General features: G+C 45.5%; 1 protein-coding gene across 5 annotated transcripts in view; it reads left to right on the top strand.

The window, feature by feature from the left end:
- The window catches only part of cep350 (centrosomal protein 350), a 190560-nt gene that overhangs the window by 147772 nt on the left and 20464 nt on the right, over positions 1–22324 (top strand). For all 5 annotated transcript variants that reach the window (XM_070887454.1, XM_070887458.1, XM_070887457.1 and 2 more), the window contains 7 exons: positions 4733–4929; positions 7679–7887; positions 10491–10638; positions 12738–12898; positions 14373–14509; positions 16936–17015; positions 18008–20418. In XM_070887454.1, the coding sequence (XP_070743555.1) occupies positions 4733–4929; positions 7679–7887; positions 10491–10638; positions 12738–12898; positions 14373–14509; positions 16936–17015; positions 18008–20418 (3343 nt within the window). The remainder of the gene's footprint in view (positions 1–4732; positions 4930–7678; positions 7888–10490; positions 10639–12737; positions 12899–14372; positions 14510–16935; positions 17016–18007; positions 20419–22324) is intronic.

The raw sequence follows: 22324 nt of genomic DNA on the forward strand, positions 1-22324 counted from the left end.
TTCCAAAATTCCATAGATTCTAGAACGGTTCCCGTGAATTGGATGGTAGCAAATGTAACCCTGCTATTTAAGAATGGACGGAGAGAGAAAATGGAATTACAGACCAATTAGCCTGATATCAGTAGTAGGGAAAATGCTAGCATATATTATCACGGATGTGGTAACAGGGCACTTAGAAAATAATAGGAGTGTGCAAAGTCAACATGGATTCATGAAAGGGAAATCATGTTTGACAAATCTATTAGTTTTTTGAGGTTGTAACTAGCAGAATAGATAAGGGGGAACCAGTGGATGTGGTGTATTTGGTTTGTCAGAAGGTATTCGATAAGATGCCACACAAGAGGTTATTAAACAAAATTAGGACTCATGGGATTGAGGGTAATATAATAGCGTGGATTGAGGATTGGTTAATGGACAGAAAACAGAGTTGGAATAAACGGGACTTTTAGAGGGTTGGCAGGTGTGGTGGGGTACCACAAGGATCAGTACTTCGGCCTCAGCTATTCACAACCTATATCAATGATTTGGATGAGGGGACCAAATGTAATATATCCAGGTTTGTTGATGATACAAAGCTAGGTGTGAATGTAAGTTGTGAGGAGAATGCAAAGAGACTTCAAGGGGCTATCGATAGGCGAAGTGAGTGGGCAAGAACATGGCAAATGGAATATAAATTGGAGAAATGTGAAGTTATCCACTCTGGTAGGAAAAATAGAAAAGCAGAGTATTTTCTAACTGGTGAGAGATTGGGAAATGTTGGTGTTCAGAGGGACCTGGGTGTCCTTGTACACGAATCACTGAATGTTAACATGCAGGTACAGCAAGCAATTAGGAAAGCAAATGATATGTTGGTCTTTATTACAAGAGGATTTGAGTATAAGACATCTTACTGCAAATTATACAGGGCCCTGGTGAGACCGCACCTGGAGTAGTGTGTACAGTTTTAGTCTCCTTACCTAAGGAAGGAGACACCTGCCATTGAGGGAGTGCAACAAAAGTTCATTAAGCTGAAATACTGCGATGGGGAAATTGTCCTATGAGGAGAGATTGCGTAGACTAGGCCTATGCTCTCTAGAATTTAGAAGAATGAGAGGTGATCTCATTGAAACGTACAATATTCTTACAGGGCTTGACAGGGTAGAGGCTGTTTCCCCTGGCTGGGGAGTCTAGAACCAGGGGTCACAGTCTCAGAATAAGGGGTCGGCCATTTAGGACTGAGATGCGATATTTATTCACTGAGGGTGGTGAATCTTTGGAATCCTCCACACCAGAGGGCTGTGGAGGCTCAGTCGTTGAGTATATCCAAAGCGGAGATCAATAGATTTTTGGATATTAGGGGAATCAAGGGATATGGGGATAGTTCAGGAAAGTGGAGTTGAGGTAGAAGATCAGCCATGATCTCATTGAATGGCGGAGCAGACTCGAGGGGCCGAATACCTACTCCTGCTCCTAATTCTTATGTTCTTGTGTGCAGGATCTGGAGTAGGGGGTGTTGATTTGCCATTTTGCTCCTCCCCAGTTTGCAAGAGGAAAGCACTGATGGCAGGACACCAGTTGCAGTAACCCCTCTGGTATAGTGCAGCAGCGCACACACCCTGCCGTCACCGTACTGTAAACTTGATATGTCTTAAGTACAGTTCTTCCTTTGTTAACCCTCTATATCCAACTGAATGGGCCATTATCAGTGAAGAAAATGACTATTAGTTGTCCTGTGCCAGCCGTGTTGGGAGCATTTCACATTTGTCCTGTTTAATTCATAGCCTCTTTATCTTGTACAAAGTGTTGTGAACATTTAGATATTCAGGCCTGGAGTTTTCGCTTGGTTGTGCTGGGGTTTCTTCCAGCGCGATTCGCCTGAAATCGGCGAAACCAGCGCAATTGATCATTCAACTTACATTCAGCAAAAACCAAGTTTCTCTGATCTTTTTCGCTGGTTTAAAAATGGTTGCGCTCAAAGCCGACCCTGCCCACAGGATTGAGCGCGCCCTCAGATCCATTTAATCACCGTGGCGCGTTTCCACTAATTGTGCTCGTTTGTGGGCCTTCAGGGAGGCTCTAAAATGAAGCTGGTTCTTTTGGGCGCAAGGGCACTAATGGGCACATTTTAAAAGCCTTTTAATTTTTTTTTTACTTTAGTAAGAAACTGACTACTGCGCCCCAATATAACTAGTAAATGGTTCTGTATATATTTTTTAATCATTTTCAATTATTTGATATCTGGTTACTCACAGCTGGTGGACTAGTTCTGATTAAAGTGCTTATTTTTTTGGTGATGAACTCATTTTCAGCTGTATTCATCAAACTCCACCAAGTTATCACTCTTAAATATATCACAGAAATGTTTTTAAAACACTTTTATTTTAAATGACCTAAAACACTCCTGATTACGCTGCTTCACACAGATTTTACGTTCGGTGATATGTAAATGAGTTTGAGAGGGAAGTTGAGGGGGGACAAAACACTTAAAACTGGCGCAATTTGCGGCTGGATTGCCGATTATGCCCAAAATGGAGACTCTATCCCCTAAATCTTAAACATTGTGTTTGACATTGCCATCAACGTAGGTTTTGTGGTCACTATTCCATTGTCCCAGTCCTCAACACAGTTTCGCCAGTCTTGTTACTAGTCTATCCCTGTGATCATTCCCAAGAGCTGAGCTTTTACTGTCCCTCTGTGTACATATCAGTAAAAATGTATGCCAACTATTGTGCAAAAGTTTCTGAAAGCTGTGCTTCAGTAGATTATATTAAACTAAGAATAACTGTTGGAGATTAAAGAGCAATGGGAACCAATGAATGAAATTCCGATATTTCTGATTCACCGTAGCCACATGAAGCTAAACTAAATAGAGTGGATCGGTATCTAATTATTATAACCCGCTAAAGACCCACTGGCAAACCTTGCCAACATCAGAAACTTAGTGACCTTGAATCTCACAGGGTCAGTTGCAACAGGATCAGGTGTGAATCTGGATGGAGGGGGGAGAATGTAATGGACACAGTTAACAGGATCCAGAGAGGGGTGGGGAATCATGTTTCAAAGCACGTGCAGCAAAATTAAATGAAAATAGTATCTATGGTGAATGGTAAAGCTGTTAAATTATTGTTGCTCAATGTAGGCCACATTATCAAAGCACGTTTCGCACTCTACCTTGGAAATTGGTTCCAGTTTTGTGTCTGTTCATTCTGCGCCATGGCTATAAGGCAACTTAAATATGAGCTCTCAATTTAACAATTTGAATTAATCAATGAAATATTCAAGTCCAACTGGACACTTATTTTTAAACACCACATCCAAAGGCTGCTGTCACTGCGTAGGGTGACATTTATTCTCTAGTTCAAGTCAAGTGGTGATTTTATGAATAATTTGCAGAATTCCTTAAATCCTGAGGATGATAGAAGTAAGCCCAGTGTAGAAGTAAATTGAAAATGTGACAATCAACTGGCCAGTGGTTCTATACATCAGACCTAAATGAATCGTTACAACAATAATAACTTGTATTTATATAGTGCCTTTAAGGTCGTTAAACGTCCCAAGGCGCATCACAGGAGCGTTATTAAACAAAATTTGACACCGAGCCGCATAAGGAGAAATTAGGGCAGATGACCAAAAGCTAGGTCAAAGAGGTAGGTTTTAAGGAGTGTCTTACAGGAGGAAAGAGAGGGGCGAAGAGGTTTAGGGAGCGAATTCCAGAGCTTAGGGTCTAGGCAGCTGAAGGTACGGCTGCCAATGGTGGAGCAATTATAATCAGGGATGCTCAAGGGGCCAGAGTTAGAGGAGCAAATCTGAGAGTATCAGCTCTGAAGTGGGGTTATCAATTTCCAGCTATTTTTTTTTTCTGGGATGATTGTACATCAGAAAATCAGTGATCAAAGGGGGTCCTGTGAAACACTGCAGGGTGCTGCGTTGAAGTGCCTAGTTTGGGTGGGAGAGCTTTATTACAGAAGTACATCGGGTGATTTTGGAATGGAGTGCTGATTAATGAAATAAAGCCTATTTTTAAAAATGAGGTATCCTTGATTAACTGAAATGTGGAAACTATGCTCCTGTTCAAAACACCTTTTTCATTTTCTCCGCATTGATATTTTTCCAGTCCGTTTTTTGAATGGAACGCAACAAAGATCATCATTTGGCTTGGGGAGAGAGGCTGCAACACTGACAAACTAGGTTAATTATCCCCAAGGTGAATAAAGACTAATTCTGTCTACTTTTCAAACAATAGGAGGGGAAATCTAAATGCCTGAAAGCACAACAAACAGTTTAATAGACTTTGAGTAGGTATGGCACTGGTGTCATGTTGACTGGGTTCTTTGGAGGTCGCAGTGCAAGAAGGTCCCAGTAACACCCCCTGAGCTGGGCCGTGTCATTGTGGCTATGGCAGGGTGCTCTTAGTAAGCCTGAAGGGCTTTTAAAATAAACATTGCACAGTGGAGCCATGCAATGACTGAAGCTGCCAGTTTTCACCAGCATCAGTGCATTATTAAACTTCCAGAAAAAAACTCCTGTCAAATGCATTAATTAACTATACTTGGCACTGCTACAATTTTTAATGACACATGAATTGTACAAGAAGATGATTCTTGCCCTGAATTCCAGATATATTGTGAAACTATAACCCAAGCGGAGAGTGCAGAGTTCAAAATCGAAGTATAAATTTTTGAGCTGCAGGTTGATGTGTGATTGTACAAAGGAAATGTTGGCACACTGCTGACTCTCTCAATGCTTCCGTCAGGTTCCTCACGAAACGGGAGCAGAAACTGATGCATCGGCGACGGCATGCAGAGGAGCTGCTCGAGTGGAAACGGAGGCTTGATGCAGAGGAAGCCGAGATCCGGCGGATGGAAAAGCAGGCACTGGCTGCATGGGACAGGGAGCTGAAACAAAAGGTGGCAAAGAGAGAAGCAAGCGAAAGAAGTCCAGGGTCGAAAGGTAGGTGTAGGACGCTGTCTCGATTCCGTTTGTTTTTCTGGTATGTGTCTCTCTTGAAAGCGGTACAGGTACAGCAGTGCTGACAGCCTCCAGGATCTTGTTTGTGGCTGTTCCATGGGTGATTTAACTGTTGACTGCTAATGGACTGAAGCCCACATGTGCACTCTTGTCAGTTCGGATTACTATGGGTAGAGATCAGGGGCGTAAACCCTGGCTGTTTTTGTTTTTTCCTGGGATGTCGGTATCGCTGGGCTGGCAAGGCCAGCAATTATTGCCTATCCCTCATTGTCCTGGAGAAAGTGGTGGTGAGTCGCTGCTTTGAACCGCTGCATTCCCTGTGGTGAAGGTGCTGTGGAGGGAATTCCAGGATTATGACCCAGTGACGATGAAGGAACGGTGATGTATTTCCAAGTCAGGATGGCGTGTGACTTGGAGGTGAACATGGAGGTGATGGTGTTCCCATGCACCTGCTGCCCTTGTCCTTCTAGGTGGTAGAGGTCGCGGGTTTGGGACGTGCTGTCGAAGTAGCCTTGGTGAGTTGCTGCAGTGCATCTTATAGATGCTACACACTGCAGCCACGGTGTGCCGGTGGATGAGGGAGTGAATGTTGAAGGTGGTGGATGGGGTGCCGATCAAGCAGGCTGCTTTGTCCTGGATGGTGTTGAGCTTCTTGAGTGTTGTTGGAGCTGTACTCATCCAGCTAAGTGGAGAGTATTCCTGACTTGTACCTTGTAGATGGTGGAAAGGCTTTGGGGAGTCAGGAGGTGAGACACTCACCAAAGAATACCCAGCCTCTGACCTGCTCTTGTTGACATGGTATTTATGTGGCTGCTTCAGTTAAGATTTTGGTCAGTGGCGACTCCCAGCATGTTGATGGGGAATTTGGTGATGGTAATGCTGTTGTGAATGTCAAGGGGCGGTGGTTAAACTCTCGCTTGTTGGAGATAGTCATTGCCTGTCGCTTGTGTGGCACGAATGTTACTTGCCATTTATCAGCCCAAGCCTGAATGTCATCCAGGTCTTGCTGCATGCAGGCACGGACTGCTCCATTATCTGAGTAGTTATGAATGGAACGGAACACTGCTATCATCAGCGAACATCCCCACTTCTGACCTTATGATGGAGGGAAGATCATTGATGAAGCAGCTGAAGATGGTTGGACCAAGGACACTGCCCTGAGTAACTCCTGCAGCGATGTCCTGGAGTGAAGTGATTAGCCTCCAATAATCACAACCATCTTCCTTTGTGCTAGGTATGACTCCAGCCAATGGAGAGTTTTCCCTCTGATTCCCATTGACTTCCATTTTACTTGGGTTCCTTGGTGCCACACTCGGTCCAATGCTTCCTTGATATCAAGGGCAGTCACTCACTTCACCTCTGGAATTCAGCTCTTTTGTCTGTGTTTAGAATAAGGCTGTCTGGAGCCGAGTGGTTCCGAGGGAACCCAAACTGAGCATCGGTGAACAGGTTATTGGTGAGTAAGTGCTGCCTGATGGCACTGACGATGACATCTTTCATCACTTTGCTGATGATTCAGAGTAGACTGATAGTGCAATAATTTGCAGGTTTAGATTTGTCCTGCTTTTTGTGGACATGATATACCTGGGCAGTTTTCCACATTGTCAGGTAGATGCCAGTGTTGTAGCTGTACTGGAATAACTTGGCTAGAGGCATGGCTAGTTCTGGAGCACAAGTTTCCAGCATGACAGCCGGGATGTTGTCAGGGGCCCATAGCCTTTGCTGTATCCAGTGCGCTCAGCTGCTTCTTAGTATCACGTGGAATGAATTGGATTGGTGGAAGACTTGTGCCTCAGGAGGAGGCAGAGTTGGATCATCCATTTGGCACTTCGGGATGAAGATGGTTGCAAATGCTTCAGTCTTGTCTTTTACAGTTGTGCGCTGGGCTCTGCTATCGCTGAGGATATTCATGGAGCCGCCGCCGCCTCCCGTTAGTTGTTTAATGGTCTACCACCATTCACAACTGGATGTGGCAGAACTGCAGAGCTTTGATCCGATCCGTGATTGTGGGATTGCTTTGCTCTGTCTGTAGCATGCTGCTTTCGCTGTTTAGCATGCATGTCGTCCTGTGCTACAGGTTTTTTTTTTACCTCTTGTAATTCAGGAAATCAGATTTCCCTACCATAGCCTCAGTTGCAGCCCGAGGATTGTAACTGGATCTTCATGGAGTGCAGTTACCCAGTCAGCCTCTTGGGAGAGCCCCAAGTTTCAGATTTTAATTCCTATTGCTGTTTGAGTGGGCATCAGCTGCAGAATTGAGAAGCAGCAGGAGTTGTGATCGGAGTTGGCTGACTGTTTTAACCGTGCTCACATGGATATGCTAATGCATTACAGGAAAAATCGTACCTGAGCCAATGCACTTCTTGTGTGATATTCTTAATCCAGCTTCTCATTGCACCACCATGAGTAGCACCTATAACACCAGTACTAGTGTTGAACCGATAGTGCTGTGACGGTTACAGGATTTACCCGATGGGAGGTGAATTAACATGGGTGTTAATACAAGGTGTTTTAGTAAGCGTTTGACCTGTGTATTCAACAGTTCTGAACCTGTTACCCTTATGTCACCCCGATGTGCTTCTGAACTGCAGAGTACTTTTAAAGGAGAATGGAGCTAAAATACAGTTGCACTGATTTGCGCATCTAACTTTTTAAAAACGAGAGTCATTGATGTTAACCCACTGCTGACACGGGTATTGGTGGTCTAACCCGGTGTTCCTCTGCTTCCTAGACACAGCCAGTGAGGAAGAGTGCCCTGCGCCATCTCACTCTCACTTCCATAGTGACAGCTCTATCCCGGAGGAGGTTGGAAGCCCACCTGCACAGACCGTGGAGTCAGTGTCCGTAACCCTCAGGATGTCCACTAGCCCCGACCATAGTGTTTTCACTGATGATGGTTATTCCCAGGACTTTGAATCTGTGGCAACACTCGGCAAACAGGTGAAAGAGATTGCATATGTTTATTCCCCCCCCCCACAAATATGAAAGGTTTCCTGATAGTCTAGTGGGTAAAAGCAGTAGAACCAAGGCCATTCACCATGACATTTCTGCAGCTACTAATCTGTTCAATCACACACGCGCCTCCACCCTGATGTCCTTGTCCCCATTAAAGCCATTGCACTCTCTCCTGGTCATTCCCCCTGGTACAGTCCTCTTCTCCAGTCCAAGAGACGCAAACTTGAACGCTTGTGGTGGACAACTGGTTTCGCCATTCGTCGCCAGATCTAGCTGAACCACACAAAACACTATCGTTTCTGCTCTCCTCTGCCAAAACTGCACACTATTCCAGGATCGTCCTCTAATGCAAAGTTAACCCCCCAGCTTCTCTCCTCCACTACAAACTTAAACCCCTCTCCCCTACCCCTCCACCCTTACTTCCAACAAATGCGAGGAGCTCAGGGATGACTTTGTCACTAAGATTGAGACCATCTGTTCAGCTGTCTCTGCTGCTTCCCTCCTTTCCCTAGCCCACCAAGCCAAACTTCCTCTAAGGTTCCCCCCCTGCCCTCACCCTGAACTTGCATCTTTCTCCAGTTGCTCGCCCAGCTTCCCTCATTCCCTCTCTGAGCTTAACTTGCCCATGAGACTCACCTCTTGGGCCCTTAACCCTATTCCCACCAAAGTGCTGACGACCCAACTCCAATTCCTGACCCCCATATTAGCTGATAATTGTTGACTGTTCCCCCTCATCAGGTACTGCCGCCCTTCCCTTCAAATCTACTGTCATCAACCCCCTCAAAAAAACCACAATTGATCTTTCTGTCCTCGAAAATGACCATCCCATCTCCAACCTCCCTTTCCTCTCAAGTCCTTGAATGCGTTGCTACCTCCCAAATACATGCCCATCTTTCCTGCAACTCCATGTTTGAACCCCTGCCACAGTAGTGAAACGGCCCTTATCAAAGTCTCAAATGACAATCCTAAGTGACTGTGACTGCGGTAAGCTATCCCTCCTCATCCAACTCGACCTGTCTGCAGCCTGTGACACGGTTGACCACACCATCCTGCTCCAGTGCCTCTCCTTGTCGTCCAGCTGGGTGGGACTGCCCTTTCTTGGTTCCAATCTTATCTACCTAATTATAGCCAGAGAATCAACTGCAATGGCTTCTCTTCCCAATCCCATACCTTGGTCCCCTCCTATTTCTCATCAACATGCTACCCCTTGGCGACATCGCTGAAGACCTCAATACTACCTCACGGCCCCTCCACTGCTTCCGATTTCTAACTCTGCTGGTCTGACATCCAGTGCTGGATGAGCAGATACTTCATTCAAATAAATATTGGAAGACCAAAGCCATTGTCCTTGGTCCCCACCACAAACTCCATTCCCTAGCTACCAGTTCCATCGATCTCCCTGGCCTCTGTCTGAGGCTGAACCAGACTGTTTGCAACCTTGTTGTTGTATTTGACCCCGAGATGAGCCTCCGACCATATATCTGCGCCATCACTAATACCGTCTATTGCTACCTCTGTAACATTGCCCGACTCTGCCCTGCCTCAGCTCATCTGCTGTTGAGACCCTCATCTATGCCTCTGTTACCTCTAGATGAGACTATTTCAATGCACTCCTGGCCACCCTCCCATCTTGCACCCTCCGTTAAATTGAGCTCATCCAAATCTCTGCTGCCCGTATCCTAACTCGCACCAAGTCCCGTTCACCCATCACTCCTGTGCTCGCTGACCTACATTGGCTCCTGGTCCAGCAACCCCCTTGATTTTAAAATTCTCATCTTTGTTTTCTAATCGTTCCATGGCGACTGTACTGCTAAGCTGCGCAGCTGTCTTGGGGCTCCCCGGATTTTCATTGGAAGAAACCGAGCATGTGTGAAAATCTGAATGGGCCAAGCAGCCAGATAAAAGAACCGGACACACAAAAAAATTGAGGGAACATTGCTCCATGGCCTTGCGCCTCCCATCTCTGTAATCTCCTCCAGTATTACAACCCTCCGAGATCTCTGCGTCCCTCCAATTCTGGCCTCTAGAGCATTCTGATTTTAATCGCCACACCGTTGGCGGCTGTGCCTTCAGCTGATTCGGTCTTCAGCTCTGGAATTCCTTCCCTAAACCCCTCTGCGCGCCTCTCCTTCTTTACGCTGCTCCTTAAAACCTATCTCTCTGACCAAGGCTTTGGTCACCTGTTTCCACATGTGGCTGTGTCAAATTCTGTTTAATAAACTATCTTGTATTGTAACTTGGAATGTTTTACTACGTTGAAGGCACTATATAAATGCAAGTTGTTGTAAGATCTCCCAAACAGCAATGGGATAAATGAGCAGTTAACCTGTTTTTGGGGGTAGTGGCTGAGGGGATGATTGTTGCAACGAAGAGTCCCGCTACTCCTTCAGGTAGTGATATGGGATCATCAACATTCACCTCAGCATGCTGGCGGGCCTTGATTTAACGTTTCATCCCAAGGACTGGGTATGCGGAAGCTCCCCCACCCATCTGACCGGCTTCCCTTTCATCAACTCCAAAAACCGTACCAGCCAAGAAACTAAGATGGTGGTTTTTCTTCCCCCCCCTCCCCCCCCCCCCCCCCGCAGTCTCCTCCCTCGAAAGTGAGCGTCAGTACATCGAAGCAAGATGGTCATAAAAGCCACTCCAGCCTCAGTGTACAGATCAGGCCTGCACTGAAATCACGGCAAGCATCCGGCAGCTGGTCTGACGAATCGGTTTCGGTAACGCAATCAGGTAAGAAATTCCTAACGTGCACGGCCGAGCTGAGATTATCGGCAGTTTACTGGAGTTATTCGATGTGCTTGAGCTTCAAAGTAGATTCGAATTCTGCATTCAAGTGTCTTTTTTTTAAAAAAAAAAGAGACACACAGCTGAAAGTACAGCATGGCACAGATTAGATGAAATCTATCAGAGGGGTCTCCTGTGTTATAAAGAGGTGAAAATAGTACCTGATTTGGGAACGTGGTCATGCCACAACAGTAAGTTCAGTAAGGGAAGGTCGACGTGGGTTTTATCACAGGAGAGGCGCCCCTCTGGATTTGCTTGTTTCTACACCTTGCTGCATTGCCCCTCTGAATATAATTGTAGCGGATGGCACAGAGCTGGCAGATTGTCTGTTGGCACCTTATTCGTCCCGGGATGTGGGCGTCGCTGACAAGGCCAGCATTTATTGACCATCCCTAGTTGCCCTTGCGAAGGTGAGCCGCTGCAGTCCCTGTGGTGAAGGTACTCCCACAGTGATGTTAGGGAGGGAGTTCCAGGATTTTGACCCAGCGACGATGAAGGAATGGCGATATACTTCCAAGTCAGGATGGTGTGTGAATTGGAGAGGAACTTGCAGGTGATGGTGCTCCCATGCATCTGCTGCCCCTGTCCTTGGTGGTAGAGGTTTTTTGAGGATGTAACTAGCGGGACAGATAAAGGGGAGCCAGCGGATGTAGTATATTTGGATTTTCAAAAGGCATTCGATAAGGTGCCACTTGAAAGGTTATTACTCAAGATAAGAGCTCATGGGGCTGGGTGTAATATATTAGCATCGATCGAGGATTGGTTAAAGGACAGAAAATGGAAAGTAGGAATAAATGAGTCATTTTCCGGTTTGCACGCTGTCGCAAGTGGGGTGCCACAGGAATCAGTGCTGGGGCCTCAGCTATTTACAATCTATATTAATGACTTGGATGAAGGGACCGGGTGTGATGTATCCAAATTTGTTGTTGATATAAAGCTAGGTGGGGAGAGTAAGCTGTGAGGAGGACACAGAGCCTGCAGAGAGATAGACAGCTTAAGTGAGTGGGCAAAAAGTTGGCAGATGGAGTGTCATGTGAGATTCACTTTTTGGTAAAAGGAATAGAGAAACAGAATACATTTTAAATGGTGAAAAACTATTAAATGTGGCGTTCAGAGCGATTTGGATATCCTTGTACACGAAACACAGTTAACATGCAAGTACAGCAAGCAATTAGGAAGGGAAATGGTATGTTAGCCTTTATTACAAGGGTGTGGATTACAAGAGTAAGAATGTCGTGCTGCAATTGTGCAGGGCATTGGTGAGACCACATGTGGAGTACTGTGCACTGTGTTGGTCTCCGTACCTAAGGAAGGATATTCTTGCCTTGGAGGAGGTGCAACAAAGGTTCACTAGATTTGATTCCTGTATGAGAGGGTTGTCCTATGAGGAGAGATTGAGTAGAATGGGCCTATACTCTCAGGAGTTTAGAGGAATGAGAGGTGATCACATGAAATGTACAAGATTCTGAAGGGGATTGACAGGGTAGATGCTGCGAGGCTGTTTCCCCTGCCTGGAGAGTCTCGAACTAGAGGGCCCAGTCTCAGGATAAAGGGTCGGCCGATTAGGACTGAGATGAGAAGTTTCTTCACTGCGGGAGTGCAGCACTTTGGAATTCTCTACCCCAGTGGGAGGGCTGCTGATGCTCAGTCAGTGAGTTTTTCAATGCTGAGATTGATAAATGTTTGGACTGTAAGGGAATCGAGGGCAGTGAGAATGGGGCAGGAAAGTGGAGTTGAAGTCGAAGATCAGCCGTGATCTCATTGAATGGTGGAGCAGGCTTGAAGGGCCCTATGGTCTACTCCTACTCCTAATCCTTATGTTCTTAACTGTCTGTCAGCTAATGTTAGTGTGCAGAGGTTGTGTGCATGTTAACTGGAAAATTGAGTAAGCATAATCTATTTTGAACCCGTGGATCGAGAGCAGAAAGGCGTTTCTCTGTGGTTTTCTTGCCCGTCACATTTGTTTTTGAGTACTGATGCACGAGTGCGGCTGTAATGAAAGCTACTACCTATTGTAATCTTGACCATGAGTGCATCCCTGACAGAAACGATGTCAGACCAGAGTGATATTGAGAGCAGGATCCGTGCACTGAAGGATGAGCTTCGGAAACGCAAGTCCATCGTGGACAAGCTGAAGAAAGAGCAGAAGAAGCGTCAGAAGGAGAGACTGAAAGCACAAGAGGCTAGCCTCATCAAACAACTAGAGGTGAGACTCTGGAAGGGCCTGAACCCTGCACTATCCCAGCCATTTTCAATTAGAGAGAATATCAGTCACTGCAGAAGCTGCAATAAAGAGTTGCACATATTTTATATTCCCCCAAATCAACTCTGCATCTCCAGAGCAGACTTTTAAATTTAAAAATCATTGAGGTGCGTGAAGTGCTTTGGGACAAGGAAGGCACTATGTGTCCTAACTCGCACCAAGTCCCACTCACCCATCACCCTGTGCTCACTGACCCGTGTCCTAACTCTCACCAAGTCCCACTCACCCATCACCCTGTGCTCACTGACCCGTGTCCTAACTCGCACCAAGTCCCGCTCACCCATCACCGCTGTGCTCGCTGACCCGTGTCCTAACTCACACCAAGTCCCGCTCACCCATCACCGCTGTGCTCGCTGACCCGTGTCCTACCTCACACCAAGTCCCGCTCACCCATCACCCCTGTGCTCGCTGACCTGTGTCCTAACTCGCACCAAGTCCCACTCACCCATCACGCCTGTGTTTGCTGACCTGTGTCCTAACTCACACCAAGTCCCACTCATCCATCACCCCGTGCTCGATGACCTACATTGGCTTCCGGTTAAGCAACACTTTGATTTCAAAATTCTCATCCTTATTTTCAAATCCTTCTACGGCTCTTCCTCTCTCCTGTAATCTCCTCCAGCCCCACAACGTTTCTTCCCCCCCCCCCCCCCCTATCAGAGATCTCTGCACCCCTCTATTTTTGCCCTCTTGCACATCCCTGATTAATCGCTCAACCATTGGTGGCCTTCTGTTGCCTGGGCCCCAAACTCTGGAACTCCCTGCCTAAACCTCTCCGCCTCTCTTTCTTCCTTCAAGACACTCTTTGACCAAGCTTTTGGTCACATGCCCTAATTTCTACTTAAGCGGTTCAGTGTCAAATTGTTCTATCTCTCTCAATACTCCTGTGAAGCACCGCGGGACATTTCACTACGTTAAAGACGCTATATAAATACAAGTTATTGTTGTAAATGCAGCTTCGTTCTTTTCTGGCTCTGCTCCACCATCAGTGCCAGAACCTTGACATCAGGCCCAAAGCGCACTCACAGCCCTTTCCCAAATCCCTCTGCATTGCTGCATCTCTTGGACACCTATGTTTTTTAATGGTGCCTTGAGTAGTCTCTGTCCCTACTGCTCAATGTCCAGTTCTTCTTTATGCTTGAGGCTTTTTGTGATGTTAAATGCTGAATAAATACAGGTGTTTATTTTTAATTTAGTGAGAGTTACGGGAGAACCTCAACTAAGAAACCTATTTTGTTGGCATTTAACCCTGTTAATCATTTTAGTTATTTGGGTGACTAGTTTTAATTGTTGGTAAAATTAGGTTTATTGATTGAGAAATGGATTTGCAGTTTGTCTAGTCCAGTTAGCAAAATGCGATTGACTTGTGATTCTTTTTAATATTTGACCTCTCTCCCTTTCCCTCTTTCATCACCAGTCCTACGATGAATTTATTAAGAAGACCCAGGCTGAACTAAGCAAAGACCTTGATGTGGCCAGCTCAACCAAACCACAGATCAAAACCCTGTCCTCTGCTGCTGAGAAACCCAAGATTAAACCGCCCTCTCTGCAGAGGTACTGTCAGTGCTGGGCGCTATCGCCTTAATTGGGAAATGTCTGTTCTATTGCTCTTTTATGTGGTAAATATAATCGTAATGGCAGGCCATATATACCCTCATGGAGCTGCTGTTGTGCAAAGGAGTTTGTGCTTGTGGGGTCTTTAGTTATTTAGCAGCTTTATTTGGGGAGAGCGGTACCTTTCTGTACAGTACATAGACAGGCCATTTGGCCCAACTGGTCTGTGCCAGTGTTTAAGCTCCACACAAGCATCCTCCCACCTTGTTTCATCTCACCCTATCACCATATTCTTTTATTTCTTGAGCCCTTTCAAAATGTTAAAGATTTCTATCAGGTCACCTTTCAGCCTTCTGTTTTCCAGAGAATAAAAAGCCCCTGACCGTTCAGTTTTTCCTGATGGCTATAACTTCAGTTTTTAAAATGTTCCCGTCAATACTGTAATGTGATCTTTCAAAAAAAAACTTTGCACACTTGCTTGATAAGCTTTGAACACTTGCCCGATCCTCGTCCCTCTGTGTATTGCTCCATGAATTTTTTTCTTAAAGAAGTGATTGTTGGGAGATTGCACTTACACCAAACCTGTACAATTCCACCCAATATAAGAGTCATATTTTCAAACATTATTTGGGCGTCAGTTGGATGAGTTTTGGGGCGTGCCATGAGGCAGTCCTGGGAGCGTAGTATTCCCAGGGTCTGAGTATTGCTGGGATTTTAGTCTGCCAGTTGCATGCTCATCTCCTGCCCCCAGGTCATTTTCCATGCACTGAAATGGTCAGTGATTATTTTCTACGGTCATATTTAACTTCCTTTTATATTTTAAGCTGGCAGAGTTTGATTTGTTTTTTTTCTGCCCCCTCTTCACTACCTTCTTCCCACACTGTTGTCTGGAGAACTGGTTATGTGTATAATGAGTACTGCTCTGTGGTCCCCTTCAGTGTGAAAAGAGCACCCCCACCCCCCTGTGTTGCCACTTTCTCCCCTCGCATCGATCTCGTCAAGCAAATTATTCGCCTTGACGAGGGAAGGAGTAAGTATCGATCAAAGCAGAAATTCAAATTCAACAAAATATGTTTTAAATGGTGAGAAACTTTTAAATGTTGGTGTTCAGAGAGATTTGGGTATCCTTGTGCAAGAAACACAGAAAGCTAGCATGCAGGTACAGTAAGGTAAATGGCATGTTGTCCTTTATTGCAAGGAGTTTGGAGTATAAGAGTAAGGAAGTCTTGCTACAATTGTACAGGCCTTGGTGAGACCTCACCTGGAGTACTGTGCACAGTTTTGGTCTCCTTATCTAAGGAAGGATATACTTGCCTTGGAGGCGATGTAATGGAGGTTCACTAGATTGATTCCTGGGACGAGAGGGCTGTTCTATGATAGATTGTGTAGATTGGGCCCAAACTCTCTGGAGCTTAGAAGAATGAGTGGTGATCTCATTGAAACATACAAATTCTAAAGGGATTGACCGGGTAGATGCTGAGAGGTTGTTTCCCCTGGCTGGAGTGTCTAGAATTAGGGGGCATAGTCTCAGGATAAAGGGTTGGCTATTTGAGACAGAGATGAGGAGGAATTTCTTCACTCGGAAGGTTGTGAATCTTTGGAATTCTCTGCCCCAGAGGGTTATGGATGCTGAGTCTTTGAATATATTAAAGGCTGAGATAAATAGATTTTTGGAATCTAGGGGAATCAAGGGATTATGGAGATCGGCCGGGAAAGTGGAGTTGAGGTCGATGATCAGCCATGATCTCATTGCATGGGGGAGCAGGCTCGAGGGGCTGTAGGGCCTACTCCTGCTCTTATTTCTTATGTTCTTGACTCCATTGCTTCCACACAAGTGTGGCTTTCAAGTGCACAGAGAAAAGTGTAGGGGGGAATCCTGTCTATCTCAAGTGCGGTAAATTTCTCCAGCATTTTGTATTTGGCAGCCCAGAAATGTGATTCTAACATCGGATCAGGATGGTACCTTTCTCACTACTGATGCTTCAGATCCATTTGTATTCCACTGTTGGAGATCAGAGTGAGAATTTTACGTCCCTAGCAGACGTTTTTGATAGCTGGCCGCCCCTTTCACTGATGGAACTCCTACAGGCAGCAATGCAGACTCCGAAACCTGTGCTTGCAATTTAATATGTGACTTCTACCTGGAGATATGTGCTGCGTTGCTGTCAGGGCAGGTTACAAGGCGAAAAGCAAGCCTCGGCATCTTGCTGGAAAATAGTGGCACGACAGTTTCAGGGTTCTGACTGGGAGAATTGTGTTTCTTGCAGAGATTCCCGAAGGTTAGGCAGAGATCTGGAAACACTGCTTGGTGCACCATGGTCCAGGAAGGATTTATCCATCACTCAACAGCTAAGCTGATTATACTCCATGGACTATATGATTTACGCTGAATAGCTCTGAGTTTAGAATTTGTTTTCTGCTTTCAGGACTGAATCTGCAAAGAGTTGGAAATCCATTACTGAGGGAGAAAGATCCAAAGCATCGCTGGGTTCCATTTCCAAGCAGGGTACGTACCCGTCACTACATCCGGAAACCGTTGGATTGGGTCTTTAAACAGCTGGGATAACATTAAGCTGATGTCGGGTTGACAAGCTCTGGAAAATAATTGCTGATATTTTAATGTGTTGACTTGATTTATTCAGCAGCACGCTGTCAGCTTTCAAACTGAAAGCCAAGTTAAATCGGCGGCTAACGTATCTATATTTTTGGTATTTCGCAAATCCTCTGCTACACCGAATTCCAGCCCAACTTGCTCTCCCTTGTGCGTTTAGTTTAGATCTTGTACGGTGCCATCACAAAAAAATCAAAATACCATTTATTTCAGTAAGGCTTTTTTTTTGTTCCTTTACTGAGAATGGAGCAGTAAAAGAAGACGGGTATCAAAATGACATCGTCAAGAGGTGTCATTGCAAGTTTACAATGGGGTAAAGTAAGTTGTGGCCCCACTTCAGAGACTTGAGTCTCGTAATCCAGGCTGACACTCCAGTGCAGTGCAGTGCTGCACTGTCGGAGCTGCTGTCTTTTGGATGAGACGTTCAACTTGAGGCCCTGTCTGCGCGCTCGGGTGGATGTAAAAGATTCCATGGCTCCAGTGTTCCCTGCAATTTTTTGGGGCGCTGTGCAGCCCCTTTAATGGGGGAAGCATTCAAAATATTACGTTTGCGTGGTTTTTTGCAGTGAAAAGCTGACTCTGTGGTCTCTCACGGGTGCTGCGCAGCTTAAAGGGAACATTGCACGCCACTATCTGAAGAAAAGCGGGGAAATTCTCCCCGGTGTCCTGGCCAATATTTATCCCTCAACCAGCACCCATTGATCTTGTTGCTGTTTGTGGGACCTGCTGCATTTCCTACGTTAAAACCATGAATGCACTTCAAAAGGTATTTAATTTGTTGTGAAGTGCTTTTGGGACGTCCTGAGGTCGTGAAGGCGTTGTATACACGCAAGTCCTTTCTTTAAAGAAAGCGATTGTGTAACACTGATTTCTTATGTCTGTTACAGAGCAAAGATCATCCAGTCCAGACGGGCAGAAATCCAACATCCTCGGCGAACTGCAAACATCAAACCGAAGCAAGGCCACAATATTTGATAGTCAAGCTGAAGAGTCCTCTAGAAGCCCTTCACCAGTTTCCAAATCTCATGTGACATCTCGGCCAGATTTTGTCGAGGGGTTGGACAATGTACTCGCATTTCTGCATCACAGGGGAGCTCCCGAGAGTATCCATTTGCCAGATCAGTCAGTCATTAGGTCCGAGGACGGTTCCGGAGATGAAAGTGTCGTGTCCAGCCATCGATCCGTGCAAGGTGATGTCCAGGAAGAACTTGAAAATATAAAATCGGAAGAGTCTGATGTGGATGACTTACTTGGGCTCTCTCGACAATCTGATAAATCCGAACCCTTACTGAAACTGGACGGTGAGAAACCACTGCCCCTCCACGTTGCCGAGCTTATCGAGAGGCTGACTCAGCGGAACGCACTTCTTTCCGAGGACTCACAGCAGCCTTTGGAAATTGAGCATGTTGAGAAGAACTTTGAGGACTTGAAGGATGAAGAATGCTACCTGCACAAGGAAGGCTATACCGATGAGGAGGATGGAGCGAGTGACCATTCAGCCAGTTCTGTGAAGATAGTCAAATCAATTAAGTCAGACACCTCTGTTGCATCTGTGAAGTCTGACCATCGGGCGTTGGATAAAACACCACCAAAGAATGATTCCTATCCTCAAGATTTTGAGTGCCTCTCACCAGGAAAGGAGACAACTTACTCGGAAGACTTTGAGTCGTCGCCAAGAAAGGAGGCATCTGCAGATTTGGACAAAAGTTCTCGAGCTGGGAGTTACAAAGATGGCACCGAATCCGCAGTGGTTCTTTCGCCAAGACACGAGATTGCTGACGCTGAGCCCCGAGCGTTGTCCGGTCTTGACCATTCCAAGCAGGAGGAAATGGGTGAAGGGGAAGAGCGATCTCGAAGTGCTTCGCCAAGCATTGGCACAGACAATGAAATCAGTGAGCAGCTGAGTGAGAGATCCTTTTCCAGCTGCGGTAGCGTGCATTCAGGAAAACTTCTGGATTTGAAGTCGCCAACTGAGAAGAGCAGGAATGAGGAGCGCAGCGATGCAGACAGTGAGGAACGGACACCTGTGCCATCACACTCTCCCTCTCCCTGTCACACCCCAACGCCTACATCGCACGAAACCGATGAGCTGCCCAAATTCCACATTGGTGCCAGAGTTTTAGTTAGTCGCATCCAACCAGGGACACTGCGCTTCAAAGGCAGAACTAACTTTGCAAATGGTTTTTGGGCTGGCGTGGAGCTGGATAAGCCAGAAGGTAGTAATAATGGGATGTATGACGGAGTTGAGTACTTCAGATGCAAAGACAAATATGGCATCTTTGCTCCTCCCCACAAGATTTCCCTTCTACCTGAGCATTATGAGGAGGCCATCGTTACAACGGAAGATGAAGGCGAACTGTTCTTGGAAGATAAATTAAATCAAGACTGCAAACCATGCAGTGGGGAAGAGGAGAGGCCAGAGATTTCAGAAGAAGAGTCAAAGCAGCAGGAGGATGAGTCTTGCCTCAGTAAAATGCCTGTTGATCAAGTAGATTTTAAGATGACTGCACCTGAAAACAACTTAAATGATCAACGTGTAAGCAGTCGGATTTTTGAGTCTGATACTGTTGACTTGGTGCACATTATCAATGAATCTGCCAAGGCAGTGGAGTCTTTTGTATGTGATCAGAATTTAGAGAGTCTGCCCGAATCGGGTGAGGAGGATCGATTGGGAAATTTGAATAAAGACCAAGGTGAAGAAGAGTTAAACCCACCTGACGAGTCCCTAGAGACAGCATCTCTGCCTGTACTGGAGACGGCCGCTGATTTGCTCACTGAATTGTCTGTGCATTCTTCCAGTGAAACAAAAGAGGAGATTTCACCAGCTATCCATGAGAAGTCTTCAACTCCTCTCTTGGATCTACTGAACAGGGAAAAGGAGCAACTTGAGGCCCAGCTTCGAGCACCATACCTCAGGCCTGATTCTGAAGAACTACACGAGGAGGGTGAGGGCTTTAAAGGAGAGAAACCAGAGGACAATCATGAAGACAGTGAGGACTTTAAAGAAGAAGAACTGAAGGACAATGAGACAAAAGCCAGCTCTTTGGCTGATAATATCCTGTCTTCCTTTATCGAGGACGCTGTCAAACAACTGCAGCAAATCAAGAAGGCTCGAGATGAAAAGATCCACCTTACTAATCGAGAGTTACGGTTCGAAACAGCTATTGGACCCTCACTCAGGTCACCTCCCAAGTATCTGGAGGTACAAAATGGGGCTGTTTTCCAACAGACTTCGGAAAGGGATGACAGTGATGAGGATAAGGAGGAAATATTATCTCCTGATCTTTGTCCTAGACCTGTGAGTATTAATTTTCAGCCTGTATTTTGGGATGGGGTGGCGGGGGAGGTGGGTTTAACTTTTAAGAATTGGCGATGCATTATCTATCATCGAGCCATAATGTGTTTGTTTTAATAATGACAATTGCAGAGGCACATTAATCCCCCAAAATGTTAACGTGCTCATAGATTATTGTTGTCATGAAAGCGAGATACAAGGCCAATTTTTCAGGCAGGTTATGCAGGTCACAATGTAAAATAAATGCAAAAGCAAAATACTGCGGATGCTGGAATCTGGAATAAAAACAGAAAATGCTGGAAATCTCAGCGAGTTAGGCAGCATCTGTGGAGAGAGAAACAGAGTTAATGTTTCAGGTTGATGACCCTTCGTCAGAACTGGAGAGTGTTTGGAAAGAAGGGATTCATACCTTGGATGGTCTAGAATCCAGTTCATACAAGTCAACATCATTTTCAGAGGGTTCCCTTTGTGATCCAAGAATGGCCCTTTACCAAATGACTATTGTGAGGAATATTTTGATAACGGAAATATATTTGAAGGTGACGAAATCAAATGCTGGTTAATCTCTTTAGAATCTATAGATTTTGAGAGCTTTCTACCTTGCCCATTAATGCACAGAATGTTTACAAGCACGTCTGAATAATTCTGTGTGGTTAGTGACCAATTCTGTGTGGTTAGTGACCATTTCTGTGGGATCATTAATGAGGTAATGGTTTCTGTGATCCCCATTGGAATTTCTCAGACCGTTTCTGCTCCAGATTGATGTCCTTCCCTAGAAGTTTTGCAATGTTTTAAAACAAGTCCTTTTAAACTAAGTTATGAATAGTATTTTTTAAACCTTGGACTTGTTCAGATCATAGAAATTTTACAGCACGGAAGGAGGCCATTTTGGCCCATCGTGTCTGCGGCGGCTGATAATGAGCTACCCACTTAATCCCACTTTCCAGCTCTTGGTCCGTAGCCCTGTAGGTTACGGCACTTCAAGTGTACATCCAAGTACTTTTTAAATGTGGTGAGGGTTTTTGCCTCTACCACTCTTTCAGGCAGTGAGTTCCAGACCCCCACCACCCTCTGGGTGAAGACATTTCCACTCAAATCCCCCTCTAAACCTCCTACCAATTACTTTAAATCTATGCCTAATGGTTGTTGACCCCTCTGCTAAGGGAAATAGATCCGTCCTATCCACTCTATTTTGGCCCTTCATAATTTTATGCACCTCGATAAGGTGTCCCCTCAGCCTCCTCTGTTCCAAAGAAAACAACCCCAGCCTAACCAATCGTGTGTGTGGAGCATATTCCAGCACAGTATAAGGAAGCAAAATCTAGAGTCTGAACAGCTGCCTGGTTAGAAGAATAAGGACATGATTATCTATCAGTTGCTTCTGCAAATTAACATTCAATTGGACGAGCAGCTCTCCATGGAAGTGAGAGTCAAGCCCTGCCGTTTCCCAGACATTTAGGAACATGAGCAATGTGGCATAAATCATTGAAGGACGTGCTTGGATCACTTTTACACAAGGGCATCCTGACTAAACTGACATGTGGCTCGTCTGCTTCCCACACAGAACAAAGTGGCCAATCCTCAGGTTTGCCTAAACAGTGCAGGAAAGAAATGAGAGTATGCAGCAGTTAAACTGGAAGCGATCTGATCTTCAAAAACTCGACTTCAGAGAATCCAATCTGAAATTCCTGTCACTCCTCATGCTGCAAAGTACACCACAGTTAGTGGATTAAGAGAATGCTCCAAACTAAGCTCTTATCCTAGAATGATTTATGCAGCCCCACACATCAAAAACTGCTTCCTAAAATGCACATTACCATATCCATGGCTAATTGCAGCTGTCTGTTTTCCTTGAGATCGCCTAGTTTGCAGAAGATTGACGGGTTTCATTGTGACGGGTCAAAAGTAG

This window comes from Pristiophorus japonicus, chromosome 8 (genome assembly GCF_044704955.1).
Source record: "Pristiophorus japonicus isolate sPriJap1 chromosome 8, sPriJap1.hap1, whole genome shotgun sequence".
NCBI lineage: Eukaryota > Metazoa > Chordata > Chondrichthyes > Pristiophoridae > Pristiophorus > Pristiophorus japonicus.